At 47.4% G+C, this 27,302-nt stretch overlaps 1 protein-coding gene across 1 annotated transcript in view; it reads left to right on the forward strand.

The window, feature by feature from the left end:
• The window catches only part of ELL (elongation factor for RNA polymerase II), a 321,380-nt gene that overhangs the window by 60,675 nt on the left and 233,403 nt on the right, over nucleotides 1–27,302 (forward strand). Inside the window, exon 2 of the mRNA XM_030217262.1 lies at nucleotides 19,290–19,337. Within this exon, the coding sequence (XP_030073122.1) occupies nucleotides 19,290–19,337 (48 nt within the window). The remainder of the gene's footprint in view (nucleotides 1–19,289; nucleotides 19,338–27,302) is intronic.

Here is a 27,302-nt window from a genome sequence, read left to right on the forward strand (position 1 = left end):
GTGGGCCCGCGATCGGGGCGATTTTGGCACGAACCGCCATTTTGAATTTTACCGCCGTTTTCGGCGATGGCTGCGGAGACAGTAAAGCGCTGTTCCAAGTGTGGCAAGCGCAGATCAGCAGTGGGGCTCTGTAAATCGTGCTGTACAGACGTTAGAGCTGGCCCGAGCATGGCGAGCGACGATTCTTCACGCTCTGAGCTGGCAGTGGGCGCCATTTTGAATTTACCACATGGCGCGACCTCCGCTGAGTCGGAGAGTCCTGAGCCCGGGGGGAGGCCTCGGAGTGAGGCTGATATGGGAGCTACTAGCCCCGGCAGAGATCCGGGTGCCCAGGGTGAGTTTTTCTCCTCTGATTTTGTATTATTAATGCATAAAGCATACATGCTTAAAAGAGCTCTCCCACAAAGCCCGGCACGGGCCTCTTCTAATGCCCCCCCCCCCCCCCCCGGTGGATTCTAGCCTGGGTTTGCCCTCTGAGGCGTTATTCCCTGATAATTGGCAGAATATGAAGCGCAGAAGGGCTCATTCCCCTTCAGAGAGTGCTGTACCTCCATTCCCCCCCCCCCCCCCCCCCCCCCCCCCCCCCCCCCCCCCCCCCCCCCCCCCCCCCCCCCCGTGGTCGGGCTGCGAGGATTTGGAGGACTCTGGCAGGCCTTCATGGTCTGAGGAGCCAGAGTCTGGTGCAGAAGTGACTCAGGATCTGGACGATCCCTCCGCGGTGAGGATTTTCCACCGTGATGAGCTGCCAGCGCTTATTTCTGATGCCCTGCAGGCTCTCTCTATTGAGGACCCTGCCAGTGGCACAGCCTCCTCTGTGAATCCTAGGATGGATAGTACCAAAAAGCTTGCTCGAGCCTTTCCTTTGCATGACTCCATCCAAGAGCTTATTTTGGCTCAATGGGCTGACCCCGAGGGACCTTTGAAAGTTTCCAGGGCTATGGGGCAATTATACCCTCTGAGTGAGGAGCATATGGCTCGCTTTGCTATGCCTAAAGTGGATGCCCTAGTCACAGCTGTGACAAAGAGAACTACCCTCCCTGTTGAAGGAGGTGTTGCCCTGAAGGATATTCAAGACCATAGACTGGAATCAGCACTTGAACGGTCATTTGAAATTGCAGGTCTCACTATTCGGGCGTCTGCATGCAGTTGTTATGCTGCTAGAGCCTGCCTGGCTTGGTTGCAACAGGCAGTGGAACAGCCCGGTGATGGAGCAGAGCCCTTTTCAGATGTGGCTCCGCGGATGGAGTCGGCCTTGTCCTTTCTTGCTGACGCCCTTTATGATATTGTCAGAGCTTCGGCTAAACACATGGCAGTAGCAGTGGCGGCTCGCCGGCTTCTTTGGCTACGGCATTGGGCGGCGGACATGGCCTCTAAGCAAAGGTTGGTGAAGTTGCCCTTTCAAGGCCTTCTCCTGTTTGGTGAGGAGTTGGAGAAAATTGTGAAAGGCCTGCGTGAGGCTAAACCCCAGCGCTTGCCCGAAGATAGGCCTCGGCCTTCCTTTAAGTGTGCGGCAGTCCACTCCTCTTACAGACCTCGCTTCCGTGAAGCTCGAAGGTACCGCCCGGGGCGTTCTGCTGGGTTCACTTCTCGTGCCCGTTTTCAGCAGAGGAACTCCTTTCGCTTGGACAAACGTTCCACAGCCACTGGCTCAAGGCCTGGAGTTCAGCGGTGACCCTCTCAGTGATGGTGCGCCGGCCCTCTCCTCGAGTCCTGTCATCGGAGGACGTCTTTCCCTCTTTGCCGAGGAGTGGGCCAACATTTCCTCAGATCAGTGGGTCTTGGACCTGATCAGAGACGGTTACAGAATAGATTTGACGCCCCTGTAAGAGACGTGTTTGTGGAGTCCCGATGCGGTTCTGCTGCCAAACGGGCGGCGGTAGAGGAGACTTTGCAAGGCTTGATTCATATAGGGTCGGTTTTCCCCCATGCCTCCCGCCGAATGTGGCTCTGGCTGTTACTCCATTTACTTCGTGGTGCCGCGAAAAGGAGGGTCTTTTCGGCCTATCCTAGACTTAAAAGAAGTCAACAAGTCCCTGAACGTGCGGCATTTTCACATGGAAACCCTGCGCTCCGTCATCGCGGCGGTACAGCCAGGAGAGTTTCTCATGTCTCTGGACCTGAAAGAAGCTTACTTGCACATTCAAATTTGGCCCCCGCACCAGAAGTTTCTGAGGTTTGTGGTGATGGGAAAGCATTTCCAGTTCCGGGCCTTGCCTTTTGGCCTCGCCACAGCTCCCTGCACCTTTTCGAAGGTTATGGTGGTAGTAGCTGCCTTTCTAAGGCGAGAGGGTATTTGGGTTCACCCGTACCTGGATGACTGGCTCATTTGAGCAAACTCTGCTGCAGAGAGTCAGCATGTAACAGCCAGAGTGGTCTCAGTACTTCAATCTCTGGGCTGGGTCGTCAATTTGGCCAAAAGTCACCTGACCCCCTCGCAGTCTCTAGAATATTTGGGGGCCAGGTTCAACACAGTCTCGGGGTATGTGTACATACCCGAGCAAAGGCGGTGCAAGCTTCAGAATCAAGTCCGTCTGCTATGAGGATGCCCCGCCCGCGAGCTTGGGACATTGTCCAGCTGCTTGGATCGATGACAGCCACCATGGAACTGGTGCCCGGGGCGAGAGCGCACCTGAGACCTCTACAGTATGCTCTACTCCAAAGATGGTCTCCAGTTTCTCAGGATTACCAATGCAGACTCTCTTGGCTCCCTGCGGCCCGACTCAGCATGGAGTGGTGGCTCTCAGACAGCATGCTGCGGCGAGGAATGCCGCTGGCGCTCCCCGATTGCTGCCTAGTGGTGACAGATGCCAGTCTGAAAGGCTGGGGCGCACATTGCAAGGGGAAGCATGCCCAGGGTCTATGGACACCCGAGGAGTCGGAGTGGTCCATCAACCGCCTAGAGTTGAAAGCGGTGTTTCAGGCGCTTCTGGCCTTTCAAGTGACCCTGGAGGGATTGGCTGTCAGAGTGATGTCTGACAACATGACAGCAGTGGCCTACATAAATCGACAAGGTGGCACTCAGTGCAGAGCTCTAGCCGCGCAGGCCGAACAAATTTGCCACTGGGCCGAGCTGCATCTACAGTTTCTGTCGGCAGCTCACATTGCAGGTCAGAGCAATGTGCAAGCCGATTATCTAAGCAGGCATCAGATCGATCCAGCGGAGTGGGAACTTGCAAATGAAGTGTTCCTGCAGATATGTGCCAAGTGGGGCAAGCCCGTGATCGATCTAATGGCGACAAGCACCAATGCCAAAGTCCCGTGCTTCTTTAGCAGACGGAGAGATCCTCGCTCGGCGGGGTTGGATGCCTTGGCTCAACCCTGGCCTCCGGGCCTACTGTATGTGTTCCCTCCGTGGCCCTTGATAGGGCGAGTGCTCCTGCGGATTCGGCTGCATCCAGGAGAAGTGGTTCTCGTCGCCCCGGATTGGCCCAGGAGGCCTTGGTATGCGGACCTCCGACAGATGCTCGTAGAGGATACCCTTCAGTTACCTCTGGTTCCCAACCTGTTGTCACAGGATCCAGGTGACCATGGACGCCGCCGGCCGATTTGGTCTTATGGCCTGGCGAATGAGAGGGCACAATTGAGAGGCAGAGGCTATTCCAATAAAGTAATTACCACTCTCCTGCAAGCCCGCAAGCGTTCCACTTCCGTGGCTTATGCCAGGATTTGGTGCCAGTTTGAAGTCTGGTGTGCTTCCAGAGAGATCACACCCCTGCGGGCTCCTGTCTCGCCGATTCTGGACTTTTTGCAGGATGGTGTACAAAAAGGCTTGGCCTATAATTCCCTGCGGGTGTAAGTGGCAGCGTTGGCCTCCCTGCGTGGCAAGGTTGAAGGCGTGTCTTTAGCTGCTCATCCGGATGTGGCACGGTTTCTTAGAGGGTGCTTCGGCTCCGTCCTCCCGTGCGTGCACCTTGTTCAGCTTGGAACCTGGGGCTAGTGCTGAAGGCCCTTCAGGGTGCTCCCTTTGAACCGCTTCGGCGTGCGTCAGAGAAAGATTTGACACTGAAGGCCGTCTTGTTAGTGGCCATTACTTCGGCGAGACAGGTGTCAGAGCTCCAGACGCTGTCCTGTAGAGACCCTTTTCTGCAGTTTTCAGAGTCCGGGGTCACGGTTCGGACTGTGCCTTCCTTCTTGCCTAAGGTGGTTTCAGCGTTTCACCTAAACCAACCTATTTTCTTGCCCTCCTTTGTCGAGGAAGAGTTTCCAGAATCTTTTGGGCAATTGCACCTGTTGGATGTGCGCAGGACTCTGCTGCAGTATCTGCGAGTTACTAACTCTTTCAGGACCTCTGATCATCTGTTTGTTTTGCTATCAGGTCCTCGCAGAGGGTCTCCAGCGTCTAAAGCCACTATTGCCCGCTGGCTTAAAGAATCTATCTTTTCAGCTTATTTGCTTGCCGGCCGGCCGCCACCTGATGCCTTTAAGGCGCATTCCACTACAGGAATTTCCTCTTCTTGGGCTGAAACTGGAGCACTTTCTCTTCAAGAGATTTGTAGTGCAGCAACATGGGCTTCTAAGCTCTCTTTTGCCCGACATTACAGGCTGGATGTGGCTGCCAGGAGGGACGCTCATTTTGGAGCGCAAGTGCTGGCGCGTGGTGTGGCTTGTTCCCACCCTATCTAGGGATTGCTTTGATACATCCCATCTGTAATGGCTGCATCTGCTTGATGACAAGGAAGGGAAAATTAGGTTCTTATCGTGATAATTTTCTTTCCTTTAGTCATAGCAGATGCAGCCATGATCCCTCCCTGTCTGATGCTATCTGCTGTAAATCTATTTCAGGTTCTGTTTGTGTTTCCTGGAGATTCCGTCCTTGGGAGAAAGTCGGAACACAGTCTTCAGGATTCTTGTTCAATTAAAGGAGGATGACTCAATTCCCTCCAGTTTCATGTTTTGGAGGATGAGTTTATTCCCTCCAGTTATGTCTCAGTGGAGGATGAGTTTATGCCCTCCGGGAGGATGTTTCATTCCCTCCATTCTGAGTTAATGCCCTTAGTTGTAGGGCCATCGTTCGCTGTGAGGAAAGCTCATGTTATTCCTATTGCGGTTTGCCATACTGCTTTGGAAGCTTCAAATACTGAAGAGAGGCAGTGGAGCAAGCTGGTATGAGGCACTGAAAAAAGTGTGCTCTCTATCTCCCTCTGCTGGTTGATGGACACAACCCATCTGTAATGGCTGCATCTGCTATGACTAAAGGAAAGAAAATTATCACGGTAAGAACCTAATTTTCCCATATTTAAATAAACCAAATATCAGACATATATCAGTATTCAGAATAGTTTAAATTCCTTTTAGTTGAGATTTAATACATTCTAAATATACTAAATTGCAGTAGTCTAGTTGTGACAAAAGTAGTACCTTTACCAAAAGATGAAATGTAGTTGTCTCAAAATAGTTGTGAACGCAACACAGTTTTCTCTTGAGAGAGAGATCTAAGGCAGCAACCTATGCTTCATTGATGTTATCTGCTAATATGCCCAAGATGTTTATAACAGTAAATATTTTGTATTCAGTTTGACCAATTTGAATGAAATCAGGAATAGACTAATTTATTGTTAATATGTAAAAACTTAGTTTTACCAGTGTTAAGCTTTAGTTTATGCTGAAATGTCCAATTGCCTATTAGATCCTGGCATACAAGGATTTCTAGTTGAGCCCTCCAAACCTGCGCTGGGGTGAGAATTGGGAATGAACTTTGAATGTTTTAGGGCTCCTGAAGGCATTAATAGCAAGTGGTTTTGAGCATCTGTGATCAAAGAAGCCCTGCTGTGTCTCATTGGGCTACTCTGACATAATGGTTTCTGATAACAGTATCAGGTGGACACTGTAACGCAAGTTCAGTAGAGCTTTTTTTATGTAGTTGAGTTTTTTGCAGTTGGACTGTATATTAGAGAGCTGTAGTTGTCAGGTTTTGTATCTGAGCTAAAGAATGGTTGGTATCCAACCGGAGAGGCAGCTGTATTGAAATGCACAGAAATGGATGCACATCTCTGAAAGCTCATGCCTCAAACTGGTTAGTGTGTAAAGTACCACCAGCCTCCTTATCACATATTTTTAAAAACCAAGCCCTAATAGTAATCTAGAGAAGATGTGTGTCAATTTTGGGATTCATTCAAAAGTTTCTGAATAGTATGGATTGCTAGTTGAAGAGTTAAATGGTCAGTATTTTCAATGAAGAAGGGTAGATAGTGGGGTTCCACAGGGGTCTGTGCTGGGATCGCTGCTTTTTAACATTTTTATAAATAATCTAGAGATGGGAGTAACTAGTGAAGTAATTAAATTTGCTGACGACACAAAGTTATTCAAAGTTGTTAAATTATAAGAGGATTATGAAACATTACATAGTAGATGACGGCAGAAAAAGACCTGCACGGTCCATCCAGTCTGCCCAACAAGATAACTCATATTTGCTGCTTTTTGTGTATACCCTACTTTGATTTGTACCTGTGCTCTTCAGGGCACAGACCGTATAAGTCTGCCCAGCACGATCCTCACCTCCCAACCACCAGCCCTGCTTCCCAACCACTGGCTCTGGCACAGACTGTACAAGTCTGTCCAGCACTATCCCTGCCTCCCAACCACCAGTCCCGCTTACCACCACTGGCTCTGGCACAGACCGTATAAGTCTGCCCCGCCTCCCGATCTTGACTAAGCTCCTGAGGATCCATTCCTTTGGCACAGGATTCCTTTATGCTTATCCCACGCATGTTTGAATTCCGTTACCGTTTTCATTTCCACCACCTCCCCCGGGAGGGCATTCCAAGCATCCACTACTCTCTCCGTGAAAAAATACTTCCTGACATTTTTCTTGAGTCTGCCCCCCTTCAATCTCATTTCATGTCCTCTCGTTCTACCATCTTCCCATCTCCGGAAAAGGTTCATTTGCGGATTAATACCTTTCAAATATTTGAACATCTGTATCATATCACCCCTGTTTCTCCTTTCCTCCAGAGTATACATGTTTAGTTCAGCAAGTCTCTCATACGTCTTGTAACGCAAATCCCATATCATTCTCGTAGCTTTTCTTTGCACCGCTTCAATTCTTTTTACATCCTTAACAAGATACGACCTCCAAAACTGAACACAATACTCCAGGTGGGCCCTCACCAACGACTTATACAGGGGCATCAACACCCCCTTTCTTCTGCTAGTCACACCTCTCTCTATACAGCCTAACAACCTTCTAGCTACGGCCACCGCCTTGTCGCACTGTTTCGTTGCCTTCAAATCCTCAGATACTATCACCCCAAGATCCCTCTCTCCGCCCGTACCTATCAGACTCTCCCCGCCTAACACATACGTCTCCCGTGGATTTCTATTCCCTAAGTGCATCACTTTGCATTTCTTCGCATTGAATTTTAATTGCCAAACCTTAGACCATTCTTCTAGCTTCCTCAGATCCTTTTTCATGTTTTCCACTCCCTCCGTGGTGTCCACTCTGTTACAGATCTTAGTATCATCCGCAAATAGGCAAACTTTACCTTCTAACCCTTCGGCAATGTCACTCACAAATATATTGAACAGAATCGGCCCCAGCACCGATCCCTGAGGCACTCCACTACTCACCTTTCCCTCCTCCGAGCAAATTCCATTCACCACCACCCTCCGAGCGAATTCCATTACAAGAGGACCTTATGAGACTGGGCATCTAAGTGGTAGATGTTTAATGTGAGTAAGTGCAAAGTGATGCACGTGGGAAAGAGGAACCCCAATTATAGCAAGGTTCCACGTTAGGAGACACTGACCAAGAAAGGGATCTAGGCGTTGTCGTTGATATGTTGAAACCCTCTGCTTAGTGTGCTGCGGCAGCTAAGAAAGCAAATAGAATGTTAGGTATTATTAGGAAAGGAATAGAAAACAAAAATGAGGACATTATAATGCCTTTGTATCGCTCCATGGTGTTACCACACCTCGAATAGTGTGTTCAATTCTGGTCACCGCATCTCAAAAAAGATATAGTGGAATTAGAAAAGGTACAGAGAAGGGCGACAAAAATGATAAAGGGGATGGGACGTCTTCCCTATGAGGAAAGGTTGAAATGGCTAGGACTGTTCAGCTTGGAGAAAAGACAGCTGAGGGGAGATATGATAGAGGTCTATAAAATAATGAGTGGCCTGGATCGGGTAGATGTGAATCGCTTGTTTACTCTTTCCAAAAATACAGGGACTAGGGGGCATGTGCTGAAGCTACAAAGTAGTAATTTTTAAAAAGAATCAGAGAGAATTTTTCTTAATGTGTAATTAAACTCTGGAATTCGTTGCCAGATACTGTGGTAAAGGTGGTTAGCTTAGCGGGGTTTTAAAAAAGGTTTGGCTAGCTTCCTAAAGGAAAAGTCCATAGACCATTATTAACATGACTTGGGGAAAACCCTCTGCTTCTTTCTGGGATAAGCAGCATAAAATGTATTGAACTTTTTTGGGATCTTGCCAGGTATTTGTGACCTGGATTGACCACTGTTGGAAACAGGATGCTGGGCTTGATGGACTTTTGGTCTGACGCAGTGTAGCAATACTTATGTATTCACCTTCTTCCTGTACACTCTTGCAGCAACTAGTTAACCAATTTTTTTTCATTGGATGTTCAGTTTTATTCCCTTAACTATTGTTGGGGGAATAAAGTTGTTGCGGGGGGGGGGGGGGGGGCGAATAAGAGAGACAAACACAATGGGGAGCAGTGCTCCAGCAGCCTTTTGTTCAGGCAGCAGGGAAAGCCTAGAGGTGCCAGTAAGAGTTCAGTTGCCCCTGGGATTGGTGGTGGGGGGAGGGGAGGGGGCTTACACCATCCCATGATGGCTGTTATGGCTGATGTAGCTCAGCACTACCAGTAGCTTATATTTCCTGGTTTGTGACAGGGCTTACTCCATTTCAACCTTGATGGCTTCTGATGAGCTGCCTGAGGGGTATAGTGGTTCTCCTGACCCACCCACACTGCCTGCAGCACTGCAGATTTTAGTACAGATGGTAGTCTTGTTGCTACAGTTCCTCATCTTATGCAGAAGCATTTGGTGAGTGGGTCTAGAGGGTTGTGGGGAGGGCACAGATGGGTCCTCCATCCACCCCCTTCCAATTGTCAGGGTCCAGGGGCCCTGGGTCAGAATTACTGTCAGACATTTATAGAGGGAGGTTAAGCAAGCTCTGACTGGGAGATATTCTTAGCTTTGGAAGTTTCAACCCCGCATGCAAAAGTTCCAAGCAGTTGCAGTTCCTGGAGACCCTGACCGTTAGCAGCAAAAGACCTTGGTAGTCTAGCTAAGTGTTGAACCAGGACCCCTTCCTGTTGGTCCATGCTTGGGGACCTCTGGGGGTTCACCATGAAGGATCAGTGCTTCCCATGGGAGGACGACTCCCCAGAGCTGGGGACCTCTTGCCAGCTGAGGAGGATGATGCCCTGGTAATAAGGCTGTTTTGCCTCGAGGAGCTAGATCAGCTTATGATTCAGTGACCGAGGCCTTACATATCTGTGTCCTCCCAGGCAGAGCTATTGAACTGAGATCCCATCTGGAGGCTACCCAAGGCCTTTTCATTGCATAGTTCCCTCTTCCACATGTCTGTGTCTGAAGGTAGGCACTAGACTTTTGGGTAGACTCTGCCTATTGCCTTGCAAAATCGAAGACAAGTTGTTTCAGCTCCCCAAGGTGGATGCTGCGGTCACAGCAGTGACCAAGACGATGATGATCCTGGTCGAAGGAGGTTCTGTGCTGAAGGATGTTTGTGACAGGAACATGGAGCAGCTCCTTAAGCAGGCTTTTGCCGATTCAGCATTTGAGGTCTATATGGCCCATACCTTTCTGCTCTGGGTTTGGCAACTGCTGTAGTCCTTGGAATTTAGAATGTCTGGAAAAGGGGGTGGCCTTTTCTGGTGGATGGTGTCGAATGACCTCCTATGTATCTTGTCTTGGTTGGTGGCATTGGCAGTAGAGTCCTGTAGATGGTTGTGATTGTGGCACTGGATGAGTGATCTGGTCTCAGATGCCTTTTAGAGGCCAGTTGTTCTTTATTGAGGGCTTGGAGAAGATGGTGAAGGTTCTAGTCTAGGCCAAGCCTTGGCAGCTCTGAAGATAACTCGCACAACTCTTCATTCCTTGGGAGCTAGGCCTTGGTCCAGGCATGCCTCCCTGCAGCATTGAAGGCTTGGCCTTTTGTCAAGCTCAGAGGGTGAGGGATTCTGGCACCTGGCAGGTGTGTACAGTGAGGGTCAGCTTAAACCCCTTGGTAGTGCAGGTAGGCAGCAAGGTCCGTCTGATCTACCATGAGTGGGCCTGCATCATTTCTGTATAGTGTGTTCTAGAGGTAGTACAACAGGGATAAAGCCTGGAATTTGCCAGTCCCATTTCAGACACCCTTATCACATTTCCCTTTGAATCACTCCTCAAAAGGGTGGCTGTAGAGCAATAGTTCTCAACCTCTTTTTTTCCAATTAGGACATACCTGATTGATGATGCCTACATGTGAGACACGCATACATGACCCTCATGGACATTTGGTCTGACACAGTAAAGCAATTTTTTTTTGGTGAAACGTAAACATGCTGTGCATCTACAAAACGCATAAAAAGTAGCAATAATTCCTTTGATTCAAACAACTTGAACCTTACATTTGAATAGGCAGCACTACAAATATTACATGGGTCTTAGAACACCCATACTGGTAAAACAGAACATGCAAACAGAATACCACTCCTCAGTTACTGGCAAAACATAGCCAGACCCTCACCAAACACACAACAAGGTAATGAGAAATAGAAAAATGAAGACAAACCTCGGTAAGTCAAACTAGGCTTGCACCACAACATGGGAGAAATAAAAACAGAAATGTCTTTGTATTTTGTTCAGTAAAAGGAAATGCGTCTGATACACATTTCCCAAAACTAACATACAGTGAAGCAAAGACTTTGGAATCGTGTATTATCTGTGCATGTATAAGTGAATCTGACTCTGAAGTTGTCTTTCAGAAGTCGCCAAAGAAGCACACTCACAACTCAGGGGGCAGGCGGGAGGTCACCAAAAAACCTTGTTGTCCTCCGCAGAGACAAATCCAGAAAAGTGTTGGTTGTGTCCATGTACCAGCAGTTGGAGATAGAGCACTAAGCTAAATCATGTGTTCGTTAGCATCATCAGCAGATGAATCCAGAGTAGAGAGTTGCATAGGGACAGAAATGTAGCCTGTCCTCACAGGAATCTAATCCATCCCTGCCACAAGTAATCTCCATCCCAGCCCTTGCCACACCTTACTGCAGTCATCTTGCTCCCCCACCCCCCCCCCCCAACAAAGAGATCTGCATGAAATATTTATTTTTATTATTTTGACTTATGAAAACCACTTGTCCTTGAAACATGCTCAAAACAGAATAATCTAGTTGTACAAAAGAGATGAGGTAAAGATGTGATTCCATGTGCCCCAGAGAAAGGAGAGTTTAATTTTACTTCCAATCTTGATAACACCAGGCTTTCCAAGACAGATTACAGTAGTTAAGAAGAACCCATCAGTAAACAGGATATCCTCATTGAAATTTGGCCACGTATTACTGTATTGTATAGAACAGTGTAGAAAAATGAGCACAAAATATAGCCTTTATTTTGTTTCTACCAGCTACAATAATTTTTGAAGGTGTTTTAGTGATATTCAATTTTTATTTCATGATATTTATATCTACATGTGGAAAGCGTTCAAATAAATTAAAAAGCTGTCAAAACCCTTTTCTCCTCTACCTTTTAAGGCACTGCCTATTCAAATGGAACAGCTTTTGACTTTTTACAGATGGACCACGCATAGGCAGACCCTTATTTCTAATAATCTTTTGCTATTGTTTTCAATAGCGTTTGCTATTGTTTTGGGTGTGTTGCGGCAATCTCGCACTGGCTTCAACCTACTGGGCTAGATAGCCTTGTACCATCTCTTGTTCTCAATCCAACCTCCTTACCAATTTTTCCATTCCTCCCTGCACCCACCTCCCCTCCAGCCCTGGGTGTCTTCCCTGCACATACCTTAAATCACCATGGTGGTCTTGTGGCTTGCTTCGGGGCAGGAAAGATCCCCACTCTTCCTGCCACCTCTTGTTTAAAATGGCTGCCGACTTCAAGCAGTGGCCTCAAGACTTCTCCAGATGCTTCCATTTGGATGTGTCTCTTCAGTTGGATGCTTTCTTTTGGGCATATCAGTACTATAGTGGGAGCTTCTGTTTCCCACCCTTCTTCAGGGACTGCTTTGCTACAATCCCACATGCCAATGGATTCATCTCCTGCTGAGGAATTGTCTTACCTGATAAACTTCTCGCCAGAGGAGACGTGGCTACACTAATCCACTTACAGGCTTTTACTGCTGCCAGATATGAAAACCTCTCGTGCATTTGCTTCCTGCACAGCCTAGAAAGGAGCTGTGGCGCTAGGATTAGTGTAGCCCCATCTCCTCTGCTGGGTGGTTTCCTGCTGCCTATGCTCTCCCAACTGCAGTTGTTTCTGCTGGCTGGCCCTGTGACACACCAACCAGTAACCCTTGCTGTAGAGGTTACCTTTTAGTGGTTGCTACAGGTGGGGGCTGTAAAGCCCATTTCCTACTAGGAGGAAGGGCAGTGTCGCTACTTTTATTTCATGGTTTTCAAGAAAGCAGATTCCATCAGACCCATTCTGGATCTAAAAGAGATTAGTGTCTCCTTCTGAATTCTGCATTTCTGTGTGAAGACCTTGTGTTCAGTGATAGGTCTCTGCCAGATCAAAGGACCAGAGGAGTTTCTCTGTGTTGCTTCCTGCTCTTTTGCATCATAGGTAGACATCTTCAGTTCATGGCACTTGATTTCAGCCTTGCAAAGGTATCCTGGACTTTTTCTAAAGTCATGGTGGAAATGGCGGTGAATCTGTACCTGGACACCTGGCTGATCTGAGTAGATTCAGAAGTGAATTGAAAGGAGGCCACAGCAGCAGTGATTGCGCTGCTCGAGAGCCTAGACTGGGTAGGTAATTATGCTAGATGTTAGCTGAATCCCACCTAGGAGTTGGAGTACCGTAGGGTTCACTTCAACACCAAGCAGGATGCTTTGTTCCTTCCTGAGGAACGCGTGCTCCCCTCAGGCCTGGGACTTCTTGCAGCTCTTCCTTGGGTCCATGGCAGTGACCCTGGAGGTGGTGCTGTATGCGAGGGTCCACATGCACCTGCTCCAAAGAGTGAGCCTGTCGGTCCCAGGAGCATGAGGTTCGCTGCCTGGATATGAGGGCTATTCGCTTAGTGCTATAAGAGTTCCTCCCCCATTGAAGGAAAAGACAGAGGATGATGGACAATGCCTCAGTAGTAGCTTATGTCGGCAAACTGGAACTTTTGTGCAGCCGGTGGTGCTGGAGGCCAGCTGGATTTGCATTTGGTTGGAGGTTGACCTATCAGCAATTTCGGCAGTGTACATAGCAGGGACTTCTTTTATCCAGAATGTTCTAGATCTGGTGAAGTGAATGCCGAGTTCTCCAACTTTCAACTCTTGGTAGATGCTGAGGTCTACTGTGCTTCGACCTCATGGTTTCACACCAAAATACAAAGTGTGCCCAGCTCTTCAGTTGTAGGACAGAGTACAGTATAGCAGGGATCAATGAACATGATGTAAAATACTTGATCATTGTTTTTCTTTGGCATTTCTGGGACATAGACAGTAGAGGTCCACCCACTGATGGTGGCACTCCCCAAGCATGCTTAATTCATGCATGAACTTAGCATGCTTGGGGAGTGCTAGCATTGGTGACTGGAGGCACATCACTGATTTCCTAGCTCCTGAGGCAGTATGAGGAGGAAGGATGTGACTCAGGCAGCAGATTTCTTCGCCTGGCAGAGCTTTGGCTACCCCACCAGCCATTGAACAGGTACTGCAGCTTTGTAGGGGGCCCAGGTTTCCAAGGCCCCTCCCCTCACCTGTGTTTATGTCCCTGATTAAAGTCCCAATATCTTCCTTTCTCCTGCCTCCAGGTTCAACTCTCTCTGTCCTCTACCCCCAGGTCCATCTCTCTTCCCACCCCTTGAGTCCAGTGCCTTTTTTTTTTTTTCCCTTTTCTTTCACTCTCTCCACCCCAGGTCCATTCTCTTCCCTTGTTTTGGCCCTGCCTGCGATTCTCTCTCCCTCCTCCTCCTGATTGAGCTCTGGACTGAAGGATTGTGTTTGCTCAATCTGAGTATCTATCAGTTTTGTGTTAAGACCCCTGACGCAGGCGCTGGGCGCCGAAACACGGACCGTGTCGTGTCCATTTAAGTATTGTTTCATCAACGTATACCATTCAAGACTTGATCCCTTTTCTTTGGAGGCCCTTGGTGCTTTTTGTTGTGTTTTCTGATTTACTAAAATGTCCTGTTTGAAGGACATGATATGTTTCAAGGCACTCACCCTTTGTTGGCAATGTGCCGGTGGCTGGTCAGGTTTTTTGAATGCACAGTTTTTCTTCTATGGCTTTACTTCTGCTTTGGTACTTTATTACTGGATCTTTCTCTAGTTGGCTAGGGCTCTTATTGGCTCGCTAGAGTCACAGCTTTTTTTCTCAGTCTCCACCTACTGGAAGGCGTACAGAACCCATCAGTCACATTCTGGTCCGGAGGTACTAAAGGAAAGCAAATTAGCAGGTAAAGTCTAATTTACCCTTAATCACGATTAATGTACAGCCCTAGTTCCAACTACTGAAGTTTCTGTCGAAGCCCTCTCCAGCCCATCCTAAACTACATCACCATATACTGGAGACACTGTACAAGCTTGCCTGGCAGCAGCCTTAGTTCTTCACAGCCAGAGCTGTCACCTAAGCATCATGCAACACAATCACACATGCAGCCATTTTTTTTTTATATTATTCACTTTCTAATTAGAGATACTCTGTGTTCATTCCATGCCTTTTTGAATTCAGTCACCATTTTTGTCTCCACGACTCCCTCAGGAGGGCATTCCAGTTATCAACCATCCTCTCTGTGAAAACTAATTTCCTGACTTTGAGAAAATAGGATCTTCTTTTGAGCAGCACTTTGGTACACAGATCTGGTGTGCTTGCTGATTGGATTCCCAACACAACTTATCAAGGAATCAGGTTTCTGAGGCAGGGACTGGTAGTTATGGAGAACCCCAATCTCTTCCAACTTAAGCCTGGCCCTTGAGAGATGGTGCCTTCAGTTACATCCATACTGTTGATGGCCTGGAGATGCTGTACATTGTTGGGGTATACATAAGTACATAAGTAATGCCATACTGGGAAAAGACCAAGGGTCCATCGAGCCCAGCATCCTGTCCACGACAGCGGCCAATCCAGGCCAAGGGCACCTGGCAAGCTTCCCAAACGTACAAACATTCTATACATGTTATTCCTGGAATTTTGGATTTTTCCAAGTCCGTTTAGTAGCGGTTTATGGACTTGTCCTTTAGGAAACTGTCCAACCCCTTTTTAAACTCTGCTAAGCTAACCACCTTCACCACTTTCTCCGGCAACGAATTCCAGAGTTTAATTACACGTTGGGTGAAGAAACATTTTCTCCGATTTGTTTTAAATTTACTACACTGTAGTTTCATCGCATGCCCCCTAGTCCTAGTATTTTTGGAAAGCGTGAACAGAAGTTTCACATCCACCTGTTCCACTCCACTCATTATTTTATATACCTCTATCATGTCTCCCCTCAGCCGTCTCTTCTCCAAGCTGTATAGCCCTAGCCTCCTTAGTCTTTCTTCATAGGGAAGTCGTCCCATCCCCGCTATCATTTTAGTCGCCCTTCGCTGCACCTTTTCCAATTCTACTATATCTTTCTTGAGATGCGGCGACCAGAATTGAACACAATACTCAAGGTGCGGTCGCACCATGGAACGATACAACGGCATTATAACATCCTCACACCTGTTTTCCATACCTTTCCTAATAATACCCAGCATTCTATTCGCTTTCTTAGCCGCAGCAGCACACTGAGCAGAAGGTTTCAGTGTGTTATCGACGACGACACCCAGCTCCCTTTCTTGGTCCGTAACTCCTAACGTGGAACCTTGCATGACGTAGCTATAATTCGGGTTCTTTTTTCCCACATGCATCACCTTGCACTTGCTCACATTAAACATCATCTGCCATTTAGCCGCCCAGTCTCCCAGTCTCGTAAGGTCCTCTTGTAATTTTTCACAATCCTGTTGTGATTTAACGACTTTGAATAACTTTGTGTCATCAGCAAATTTAATTACCTCGCTAGTTACTCCCATCTCTAAATCATTTATAAATATATTAAAAAGCAGCGGTCCTAGCACGGACCCCTGAGGAACCCCACTAACTACCCTTCTCCATTGTGAATACTGCCCATTTAACCCCACTCTCTGTTTCCTATCCTTCAACCAGTTTTTAATCCACAATAGGACATTTCCTCCTATCCCATGACCCTCCAATTTCCTCTGTAGCCTTTCATGAGGTACCTTGTCAAACGCCTTTTGAAAATCCAGATACACAATATCAACCGACTCCCCTTTGTCCACATGTTTGTTCACTCCTTCAAAGAATTGAAGTAAATTGGTCAGACAAGATTTCCCCACACAAAAGCCATGCTGACTTGGTCTCAGTAATCCATGTCCTCGGATGTGCTCTGTAATTTTGTTTTTAATAATAGCCTCTACCATTTTCCCAGGCACCGACGTCAGACTCACCGGTCTATAATTTCCCGGATCTCCCCTGGAGCCTTTTTAAAAAATGGGCGTTACATTGGCCACCCTCCAATCTTCCGGTACCACGCTCGATTTTAAGGATAAGTTGCATATCACTAGCAGTAGCTCCGCAAGCTCGTTTTTCAGTTCTATCAGTACTCTAGGATGAATACCATCCGGTCCAGGAGATTTGCTACTCTTCAGTTTGCCGAACTGCCCCATTACGTCCTCCAGGTTTACCGTGAAGTCAGTAAGTTTCTCCGACTCGTCCGCTTGAAATACCATTTCCGACACCGGTATCCCACCCAAATCTTCCTCGGTGAAGACTGAAGCAAAGAATTCATTCAGTCTCTCCGCTAAGTCTTTGTCTTCCTTGATCGCCCCTTTTACCCCTCGGTCATCCAGCGGCCCAACCGATTCTTTTGCCGGCTTCCTGCTTTTAATATACCGAAAAAAAATTTTACTATGTTTTTTTGCCTCTAATGCTATCTTTTTTTCATACTCTCTCTTGGCCTTCTTAATCTGCGCCTTGCATTTGCTTTGACACTCCTTATGCTGTTTCTTGTTATTTTCAGACGGTTCCTTCTTCCATTTTCTGAAGGTGTTTCTTTTAGCCCTAATAGCTTCCTTCACCTCACTTTTCAACCAGGCCGGGTGTCTTTTGGACTTCTGTCTTTCTTTTCTAATTTGCGGAATATGTATGGCCTGGGCCTCCAGGATGGTATTTTTGAACAGCGTCCACGCCTGTTGTACAGTTTTTACTCTCTCAGTTGCCCCCCTAAGTTTTTTTTTTTTTACCGTTCTTCTCATTTTATCATAGTCTCCTTTTTTAAAGTTAAACGCTAACGTATTTGACTTTCTGTGTACAGTTACTTCAAGGTCGATGTCAAAACTGATCATATTATGGTCACTGTTATCAAGCGGCCCCAGTACCATAACGTCCCTCACCAGATCATGTCCAAGTCTGGTGGGTTTTCAAGCACTGGTGCATAAAGCATGAACTTCCCCCTAATAAGTAAGTTCCAGCTATTCTGGAATTCTTGCAGAGAGCCCTGGAGTGGAACTTAACCCTCAGTTCTTTGAAAGTCCAGGTGACAACTCTTTAGTGTTTCTGGAGTAAGTTTTTTTTTTTTTTTTTTTTTTTTTTTTTCCCGGCTCTCTGGCAGCGCGCACATATTTTCTATGCAGGACGAGGCATGTGCAGCCTCTAGTTTGGACTGTTCTTCAGTGGGATAAACCTAGTCCTCAGTGTTTTGTTGGGTTTACCATTCAGACCTGTGAAGGGAGCCTGGCTAAAAGATCTTACCCTGAAGACAATTTTCCGATAACCATTTGTTCTGCCAGAAGAGCAGTGAAGCTGCAGAGCCTGTCTTTTAAAGATGGTTAATTGTCCTTTTTAGACAAGGTATCTCTCCCAGATTGTGCCTTTGTTTTTGCTGAATGTGGTTTCCCCTTTTTTCATATGAATCAGTCTCTCTCCCAGTCTTTTTGAAGCATGGGAGTTCAGTCTTCCCAGAAGCTGCATATTCTGGATATCTGGGAAATGATAGACTCTTTCTGCATGTTGGATAGATTTTTTTGAGGGGGTTTTCAGGAGCCACTTCAAAGGCACGTGTCCTCTAAATCCTCCATAGTGCATTGGATTAAGGATGCAGTTGGCCTGTTATCATCTAAAGGTGTTTCTTGTTAGTTTGCTGATGCATTCCAGTAGGGCTCAAGGAACTTCTGAGCGAAGGTATTGCACTCTTTTATTTAAATTTTTTTGTGAAGCATTACAAAATTGATGATTTAGCCAGGAGTGATGTGACCTTCGGCAGACCATTGATTTAGGAGGTCTTATCGTCCCCTGTTTAGGAAGGTTTCTTTTCTATATCCTGGGTCTGGATTGGTCTAGCAGAATAAAGGTTTTTTTTTTTCTTACTTGCTAATTTCCTTTCCTTGAGTCCTGCTAGTCCAGGTCCTTCCTTTGAAGATTGTAGTGTAAGGGATTTACTTTGAGTCACTGCTTGCTCCCTTCCTGAATTTTTTTTGTATTTTCATTTTAAGAAATTGTGGTTTTATGATATGCTGCAGGGGTTACTGGGGGTGTGTGTGTGTGTGTGTGTGTGTGTGTGTCAAAATTAGTATGTGGTTATATGGACTTGGTTCTGCTTTGGCAGTACCATACTGAAGAATTCCAGGCTGCTCCAGCCCTTATTTTAGTGATGTCACTGGAATAGTTAAGTATCTCTACCTCCATCTGCAGATGGGGGTGGGGTGGGGACTCAATCCATTGGTTATGACTGGTCTAGCAGGACGGACTGGTCTAGCAGGACTCAAGGAAGAGAAACTAACAGGTAGAAATAAACATATGTACCCTCTCTGAGACATTTGCCAGCTGCCGGGGTTTGGATAATGAACATTAGCAGCACATTAACAACTGCAACATTATACTTTTTGACTGAGAGGTTTTTTTTTTTTGTTTAAAATGTACTCTGGCCATTTTTCCAGTGGAAAATATTCTTATTTTGGTAACAAGTCTAGTACGCTGCTATGTTCTTTGAGCATTTTTTTACAAATAGCAGTTTTTCAGTTTGTTGCAAAATTGTAATGCTTGTGAAGTGTTCTCCCATTTTGCTAGATTTATTTGTTTATGCTTTCATCTCTGCTGAAGACATCATTTTTCTTTTTTCTAGGCCTCCATATCTCTAAAGCCATCAATCCGGTTCCAGGGAAACCAAGGGGTAAGTATGTGTATGTGTAGTAGTGTATGTATGTATGTAGAGTGATATAATAGGTAGACAGTTGTAAAATGGCTGCTCTTTTGAAAATATATTGTGGTAAGAGTATGGAAAGTCACATTTGTACCAGAATCTGCCATGTAAAGACTAAGACAAATTAGGAAAGCAGTTGTATTTAAGTTATTTAAATCACTTTTTGAGGCATTATTTGTATACTTAAAAGGATAGCTCAACAGTTTCCTTGCATGTTGGCCCAGCTGTGACTGAAAATCTTGGCCGTGTTATATTCTTGGTCTAGGACAGAGAACAGCCTTCACTGTTCCCTTGGAAGCTAATTTAGACGTGGAAGATTCAGTTCTCCATCACCACATATATTGGGATGGGAAAGATCTTTCTGGCACAGGTGAAATTAAGATGAATGGAATAAAGCCTTGGAAACCAGTGGCAGATGTTCACATTAAGGGCCCCCAAGCTATTGAAAAGGTCTCCTAGACTACAGGAGGGGGGAGACCACCTGAAAAAATATGGGAGCGGCCACGAAGGGGCTCTCTCCTTCCTTGAATCCCCTCCTCTTTGGGCTTGGGTCCCCTCCAAACATGCAGCTCAATTTAAATGGCCAATGGAGATACTGAAGCCCTGCCAACCAAAGAAATTCGTTGCTGAGAAGAAAAAGGTTTGGCTGGCAGGGTCTTGGTGTCCCTGCCAAGAAAGGTATTTTTGGCATGCTGTGGAGGGGGGGGGGGGGGAGGGAAGGATGGAACACATTTTGCCCCCCCCCCCCAATCCACCTCTGGAGCCCCCCAAATTGGAGACCTGTCTGTGCCCTGGTCTGAAGGACATTTATAGAAACTTTACTAGCTATTCATGGTACAGGGCCTCTCTGACATTATTTTGGCTGAAAGTAAGTCCCTTTAAAGTCATAGTAGTGTGACCAAAAATCTTGTGGCATAGCTGATAAGTTTTAAGGTTCCAATGAACTGACATACTGGGGCTGGGATTTAATGGTGGTGGCTACCATTTACTGTAAGCAGGATCGTCTTTGCCAACAGACTGCCTTATTACTTATAGGTATAGTTTTGATATCTTAAAAAGCCAGGAATGATGCAACGTTTTTGAAGATAGGTAGAGGAAAGAGGTCAAACGATTTAAAATAAAAATAAATTAAAAAAACAAGAACTTTTAGTTCTAAATATAGTTAGAGGAGCACCCTCTAAATTTAAAAACAGCTTATTGCCCACTATTAAGTAAAAATATTGTAGAACAATGGCAGCCTACCCAGCCAGTCTGGTTTTCACAGTGTCCACAGTGCATATGCACATTTTATTGCTAACACAGGGCTGTTGGGAATCATTACTTTGAGAGTATGAGGTATTTTAGTAATAAGCAGCCATGCAGTTGCTTAAGAAATCCCCTGGGCCAGAAATTGACCAAAGATTTCTTTTACATGGCAGTGCACAGGATTGCTACTGTGCCACTGTTTTGACGTTCCCTATTTAATTGAGATGACCTGGTACTGGTATTGCCAGGTACAAGTATAAACTAGTTACAGCATATCTAGCATTTAAAATGAAACTACTACCTTTTTGCTGCTTGGGCTATCATTGTGTCCAGTATCAAATAAACAGAACAGCTGGACACATTTTGTTTCCTAGAGTTCTAGGTTTAGAAAGCTCTGTCTGCAAATTAATGTATAGTGGGTGTTCTGAGTTATATATTTTGACTTTAATACAAAGGCTATTTTATCTATTGAAATGTGTTGTCAATGCTATACAAGTTTCTCATTCTGTAATGCAGAGGACTAGGGCAGTGATTCCCACATTTCAGGATATCCACAATGAATATGCATTAGATAGATTTGCATACTAAGGAGGCAGCATATGCAAATCAGTCTCATGAAAATTCATTGTGGATATCCTGAAAACCTGACTGGCTAGGGTTCCTCCAGGATGGCTTTGGGAATTACTGGTCTATTTACATGTTCTTGATATACCTCCAACGGCCACATGATGATTTTGTGGTAATTTATATTAAAAAAAAAAAAGTGCACTGTTAGGAACTAGACAGAAGAGGGGGAGAGAGGAGGAAACAGGGAATAGGAAGAGGGAAAGCCAAGTAAGGGAGGATTAGAAATGGGGATTGAAGGTCTCCTGAAAGAGATGAGTTTTGAGCAGAGACTTGCATTTGAAATAGGAGGGTTCAAGTCTGAGGGACTGAGGCAGGAGTGTTGATCTGGGAGGAAACTAAGTTGAAGATTAATATGTGTTGAACCAACAGAAGGTATTGCAGTCCATAGAGAACCAGTCTTTAAAAACTGCTGTGAAGAGGACTTCCAGTTGGCACTCATAAGTACATAACTGTTGCCATACTGGGAAAGACCAAAGGTCCATCAAGCCCAGCATCCTGTTTCCAACAGTGGCCAATCCAGGTCACAAATACCTGGCAAGATCCCAAAAATGTACAAAATAATTTATACTGCTTATCCCAGAAATAGTGGATTTTCCCCAAGTCCATTTAATAACAGTCTATGGACTTTTCCTTTAGGAAGCTGTCCAAACCTTTTTTAAACTCCGATAAGCTAACCACCTTTATCACATTCTCTGGCAAAGAATTCCAGACTTTAATTACACGTTGAGTGAAGAAAACATTTCTCTGATTCATTTTAAATTTACTACATTGTAACTTCATCACATGCCCCCTAGTCCTAGTATTTTTGGAAAGTGTGAACAGACGCTTCACATCTACCCGTTCCACTCCACTCCATTATTTTATAGACCTCTATCATATCTCCTCTCAGCTGCCTCTTCTCCAAGCTGAAGAGCCCTAACTCATAGGGAAGTCGTCCCATCCCCTTTATCATTTTCGTCACCCTTCTCTGCACCTTTTCTAATTCCACTATATCTTTTTTGAGATGCGGCAACCAGAATTGAACACAATATTCGAGGTGCGGACGCACCATGGAGCGATACAAAGGTATTATAACATCCTCATTTTTGTTTTCATTCTATTTGCTTTCTTAGCCGCAGTAGCACACTGAGCAGAAGGTTTCAACGTATCATCAACGACGACACCTGGATCCCTTTCTTAGTCCGTGACTCCTATCGTGGAAACTCGCATGACATAGCTATAATTCCTTGTCATCAAGCAGATGAATCCAGTACGAGTGGGCCATCAACCAGCAGGGGGAGATAGAGAGCACTGAAAAACCATAGTGCCTCTTGGCCAGCTAGCTCCATCTGCCTCTTCAGTATTCTCTATCTCCCCAGCAGGGTGGTTGCAGCTTGTTCAAGCTCCTTCAGAAAATCTGCCTGGGGTGGCTCCAGTGCTTTTGCCAGTTGTAGCAGGGGTGTTGTGGCTGATGGTGCCCACTTTAAAGGCAAATAGGTTAGCCCTTTCCCTGCCTTACCTACCACTTGTAACCACTCGCCTCCACCTACCCTCCTCTCTTCCTTCCCGTTCACATTAATTGATTTGATTCGCTTACTTTATTTATTTTTTGTCTATTAGATTGTAAGCTCTTTGAGCAGGGACTGTCTTTCTTCTATGTTTGTGCAGCGCTGCGTATGCATTGTAGCGCTATAGAAATGCTAAATAGTAGTAGTAGTAGTACCTGGCCCCCGATGTGGAAGTAGACTAATAGGCAAGCCCTTTCCCTGCCTTTCCCACGCTACTGATCCTCCGGAGTTGGAAATTTGCCTCTTTCGCTGTTGCCTCAAATTTTCCTCACAGCGTTAAAAAAAAAAAAAAAAAAAAAAAAAGTCGCGTCGCGCTTTGGCACTGCGATCCCAGAAAAGAGGTTTTCTTCTAATTGTGCAGCGTGACCCGAGCTCGGAGACTCGGTCTGGTGAGGTAAGAGCATTTTGTAGCTCCTCCGGGGAGGACCTGCGTTTGGGACGATTTTGGCGCGAATCCGCCATTTTGAATTTCCGCCGCTTTCGGCGATGGTTGCTGAGAAAGTTAAGCGCTGTTCTGTTTGTGGCAAGTGCAAATCTGCAGCGGGGTTCTGTAAGGCGTGCTTTTCAGACGGTAGAGCCGGCCTGAGCATGGTGAGCGATGTTCCTTCCTGCTCCGTGGAGCTGGCAGCGGGCGCCATTTTGGAACAGTATGGCACGACCCCCACTGAGGCGGAGGGGTTTGAGCCTGGAGGAGCGCCTTGTGTGGAGGCTGATAAAAGAGCGGTTTCCCCCGGACTGGAACCGGGAGGCCAGGGTGAGCCATTTTCCCTGAATTTGTTTTATTGCTGCATAATGCATACCTGTTAAAAAGAGCTCTTCCGCAGGGGTCCCCTGCGGCCTTCTTTCTGTATCCCCTCCAGTGGAATCTGGCTTTGGATTACCGTCAGGCGCGTTTTCCCCTGACAGATGGCCGCAAGACAAGCGCAGAAGGGTGGATTCCCCTTCAGAGAGTGGCACCCCCCCCCCCCCCCCCCCCCCCGTGGTTGGGATGTGAGGACTCTGAAGGGTCTGGCAGGCCTTCGTGATCTGGAGAGCCAGAAGAAGGTGCAGGATTGCACCGGATCCAGATGATCCTTCCGCGGTGAGGATTTTCCACCACGATGATCTGCCAGCGCTTATTACGGATGTCTTGCAGGTCCTATCTATAGAAGACCCTGGGAGTACTGAGACCTCCTCTGATAATCCGAGGATGGCAAGTACTAAGAAGCCTGCTCGAGCCTTTCCTTTGCATGACTCCATCCAAGAGCTTATCAAGGCTCCATGGGCTGACCTCGAGGGGCCTTTGAAAGTCGCCAGGGCTATGGGGCAATTATACCCTCTAAGTGAGGAGCATTTGGCTGGCCTAGCAGTGCCTAAAGTGGATGCCCTCCCAGTGGAAGGAGGAGTTGCCCTGAAGAACATGCAGGACCGTCGCCTGGAGGCAGCTATGAAACAGTCCTTTGAAATTTCAGGCCTATCCTTATGGGCGTCTGCATGCAGCTGCTATGCTGCCTGAGCCTGCCTCGTTTGGTTACAACAGGCAGTGGAACAGCCCGGAGATGGAGGTGAGCCCCTTTCGGAGGTGGCACCGTGGATGGCGTCGGCCTTGTCATTTTTGGCTGACGCCCTTTATGATCTGGCCAGAGCTTTGGCTAAACAGATGGCTGTACCGGTGGCGGCTCGCCGTCTTCTGTGGCTATGGCATTGGGCAGGTGACATGGCCTCTAAGCAAAGGTTGGTGAAGTTGCCCTTTCAAGGCCTTCTCCTGTTTCCTGAGGAGTTGGAGGAAATTGTGAAAGGCCTGGGGGATGCCAAATCCCAGCGCTTACCAGAGGATAGGTTGCGGCCTTCTTCCGAGGGTCAGGCGGTTCCCTCCTCTCCTCTTACAGACCTCGCTTCCGTGAAGCTAGAAGGTACCGCCCGGGGCGTTCTGCTGGGTTCACTTCGCATGGCCGTTTTCAGCAGAGGAACTCCTTTCGCTCAGACAAACGTTCCGCAGCAGCAGGCTCAAGACCTGGAGTTCAAGGGCGACCCTCTCAATGATGGTGCGCCGGCCCCCTCCTCGATTCCTGTGATAGGGGGACGACTTTCCCTCTTTCTCGAGGAGTGGGCCAAGATTACCTCAGATCAGTGGGTCTTGGACCTGATCAGAGAAGGCTACAGAATAGAATTCGATGCCCTGATAAGAGACGTGTTTGTGGAGTCCCAATGCGGTTCTGCCGTCAAACAGGCGGCGATAGAGGAGACTTTGCAAGGCTTGATTCATATAGGGGCGGTTTTCCCCCGTGCCTCCCGCCGAATGTGGCTCTGGCTGTTACTCCATTTACTTCGTGGTGCCGCGAAAAGGAGGGTCTTTTCAGCCTATCCTAGACTTAAAAGAAGTCAACAAGTCCCTGAACGTGCGGCATTTTCACATGGAAACCCTGCGCTCTGTCATAGCGGCGGTACAGCCAGGAGAGTTTCTCATGTCTCTGGACCTGAAAGAAGCTTACTTGCACATACCAATTTGGCCCCCGCACCAGAGGTTTCTGCGTTTTGCGGTGATGGGAAAACATTTCCAGTTTCGGGCTTTGCCTTTTGGCCTCGCCACAGCTCCCCAAACCTTTTCCAAGGTAATGGTGGTAGTAGCTGCTTTTCTCAGGCGAGAGGGTATCCGGGTTCACCCGCACCTAGACGACTGGCTCGTCAGAGCAGACTCTGTAGAAGAGAGTCATCAGGTTACAGCCAGTGGTCTCAGTACTGCAGTTTCTGGGCTGGATCGTCAATATAACTAAAAGTCACCTGACCCCCTCTCAATCTCTAGAATATTTGGGGGTCCGGTTCGAGCAAAGGCGGTGCAAGCTTCAGAACCAAGTCAGTCTGTTCCTGAGTATGCCTCGCCCGCGAGCTTGGGACATAGTCCAGCTGTTGGGGTTGATGACGGCCACTTTGGAAGTGGTGCCTTGGGCGAGAGCGCACCTGAGACCTCTGCAGTATTCCCTGCTTCAACGGTGGCCTCCAATAAATATCTCAGGATTATCAATGCAGACTCGCGTGGCTCCCTGCGGCCCGGCTCAGTATGGAGTGGTGTCTCTCAGACAGCATGCTGCGGCGAGGAATGCCGCTAGCGCTCCCCGATTGGTGCCTGGTGGTAACAGATGCCAGCCTGAAGGGCTGGGGTGCACATTGCGCGGGGAAGGCATGCCCAGGGTCTTTGGACACCCGAGGAGTCGGAGTGGTCCATCAATCGCTTGGAGTTGAAAGCGATTTTCCAGGCGCTTCTGGCCTTTCAATTGACCCTGGAAGGATTGGCTGTCGGAGTTCTATCGGACAACACGACAGCAGTGGCCTACATAAATCGCCAAGGAGGCACTCGGTGCATATCACTAGCAGCGCAGGCCGCGCAGATTTGCCACTGGGCCGAGCTTCATCTGCAGTTTCTGTCAGCAGCTCATATTGCAGGTCAGAGCAACGTGCAAGCTGATTATCTGAACAGGAATCAGATTGACCCAGCGGAGTGGGAACTTGCAGACGAAGTATTCCTGCAGATATATGCCAAATGGGGAAAGCCCATAATGGATCTTATGGCGTCAAGCACAAATGCCAAAGTCCCGTGCTTCTACAGCAGACGGAGAGATCCTCGCTCGGCAGGGTTGGATGCCTTGGCTCAACCTTGGCCTCAGGGCCTCCTGTATTTGTTCCCTCCGTGGCCCTTGTTAGGCCGAGTACTCCTGCGGATTCGGCTCCACCAAGGAGAGGTGGTTCTCATTGCCCCAGATTGGCCCAGGAGGCCGTGGTATGCGGACCTCCGGCGGATGCTGGTAGAGAATCACCTGCCATTACCTCTGGTACCGAACTTGTTGTCACAGGACCCGGTGACCATGGAGGACGCCTGCCGCTTTGGTCTTACGGCATGGCTATTGAGAGGGCGCAATTGAGAGACAAGGGATATTCCAGTAAAGTCATTTCCACTCTCCTACAGACCCCGCAAACGTTCCACTTCCATGGCTTTTGCCAGGATTTGGCGCCAATTTGAGGCTTGGTGTGCTTCTAAAGCGATTACACCCATTCGGGCTTCTGTCTCGCCTTAGCATGTTTTCGAGGGAAGGTCACTGGCCTCTCTCTGGCTGCTTGCCCGGATGTGACACGGTTTCTTAGAGGGGTGGTTCGGCTCCGTCCTCCCGTGCGGGCTCCGTGTCCGGCCTGGAACCTGGGTAGGCAAGCTTCGGAGAAGGATGTGACCCTAAAGACGGTCTTTTTGGTGGCCGTGACATCGGCGAGACGAGTATCTGAGCTCCATGCACTGTCCTGTCGAGACCCATTTCTGCAATTCTCAGAGTCCGGAGTAATGGTACGTACGGTGCCTTCCTTCATGCCTAAGGTGGGTTCAGCGTTTCACCTCAACCAGCCTATTTTCCTGCCCTCCTTTTCTAAAGAGGTTTTTCCAGAAGCCTATGGGCAGTTGCACCTTCTGGATGTGCGAAGGGCTCTGTTGCAATATCTGCGCATGTCAAATGCCTTCAGGACCTCTGACCATCTTTTTGTTCTTTTGTCAAGT

Source organism: Microcaecilia unicolor, chromosome 11 (assembly GCF_901765095.1).
Source record: "Microcaecilia unicolor chromosome 11, aMicUni1.1, whole genome shotgun sequence".
Lineage (NCBI taxonomy): Eukaryota > Metazoa > Chordata > Amphibia > Gymnophiona > Siphonopidae > Microcaecilia > Microcaecilia unicolor.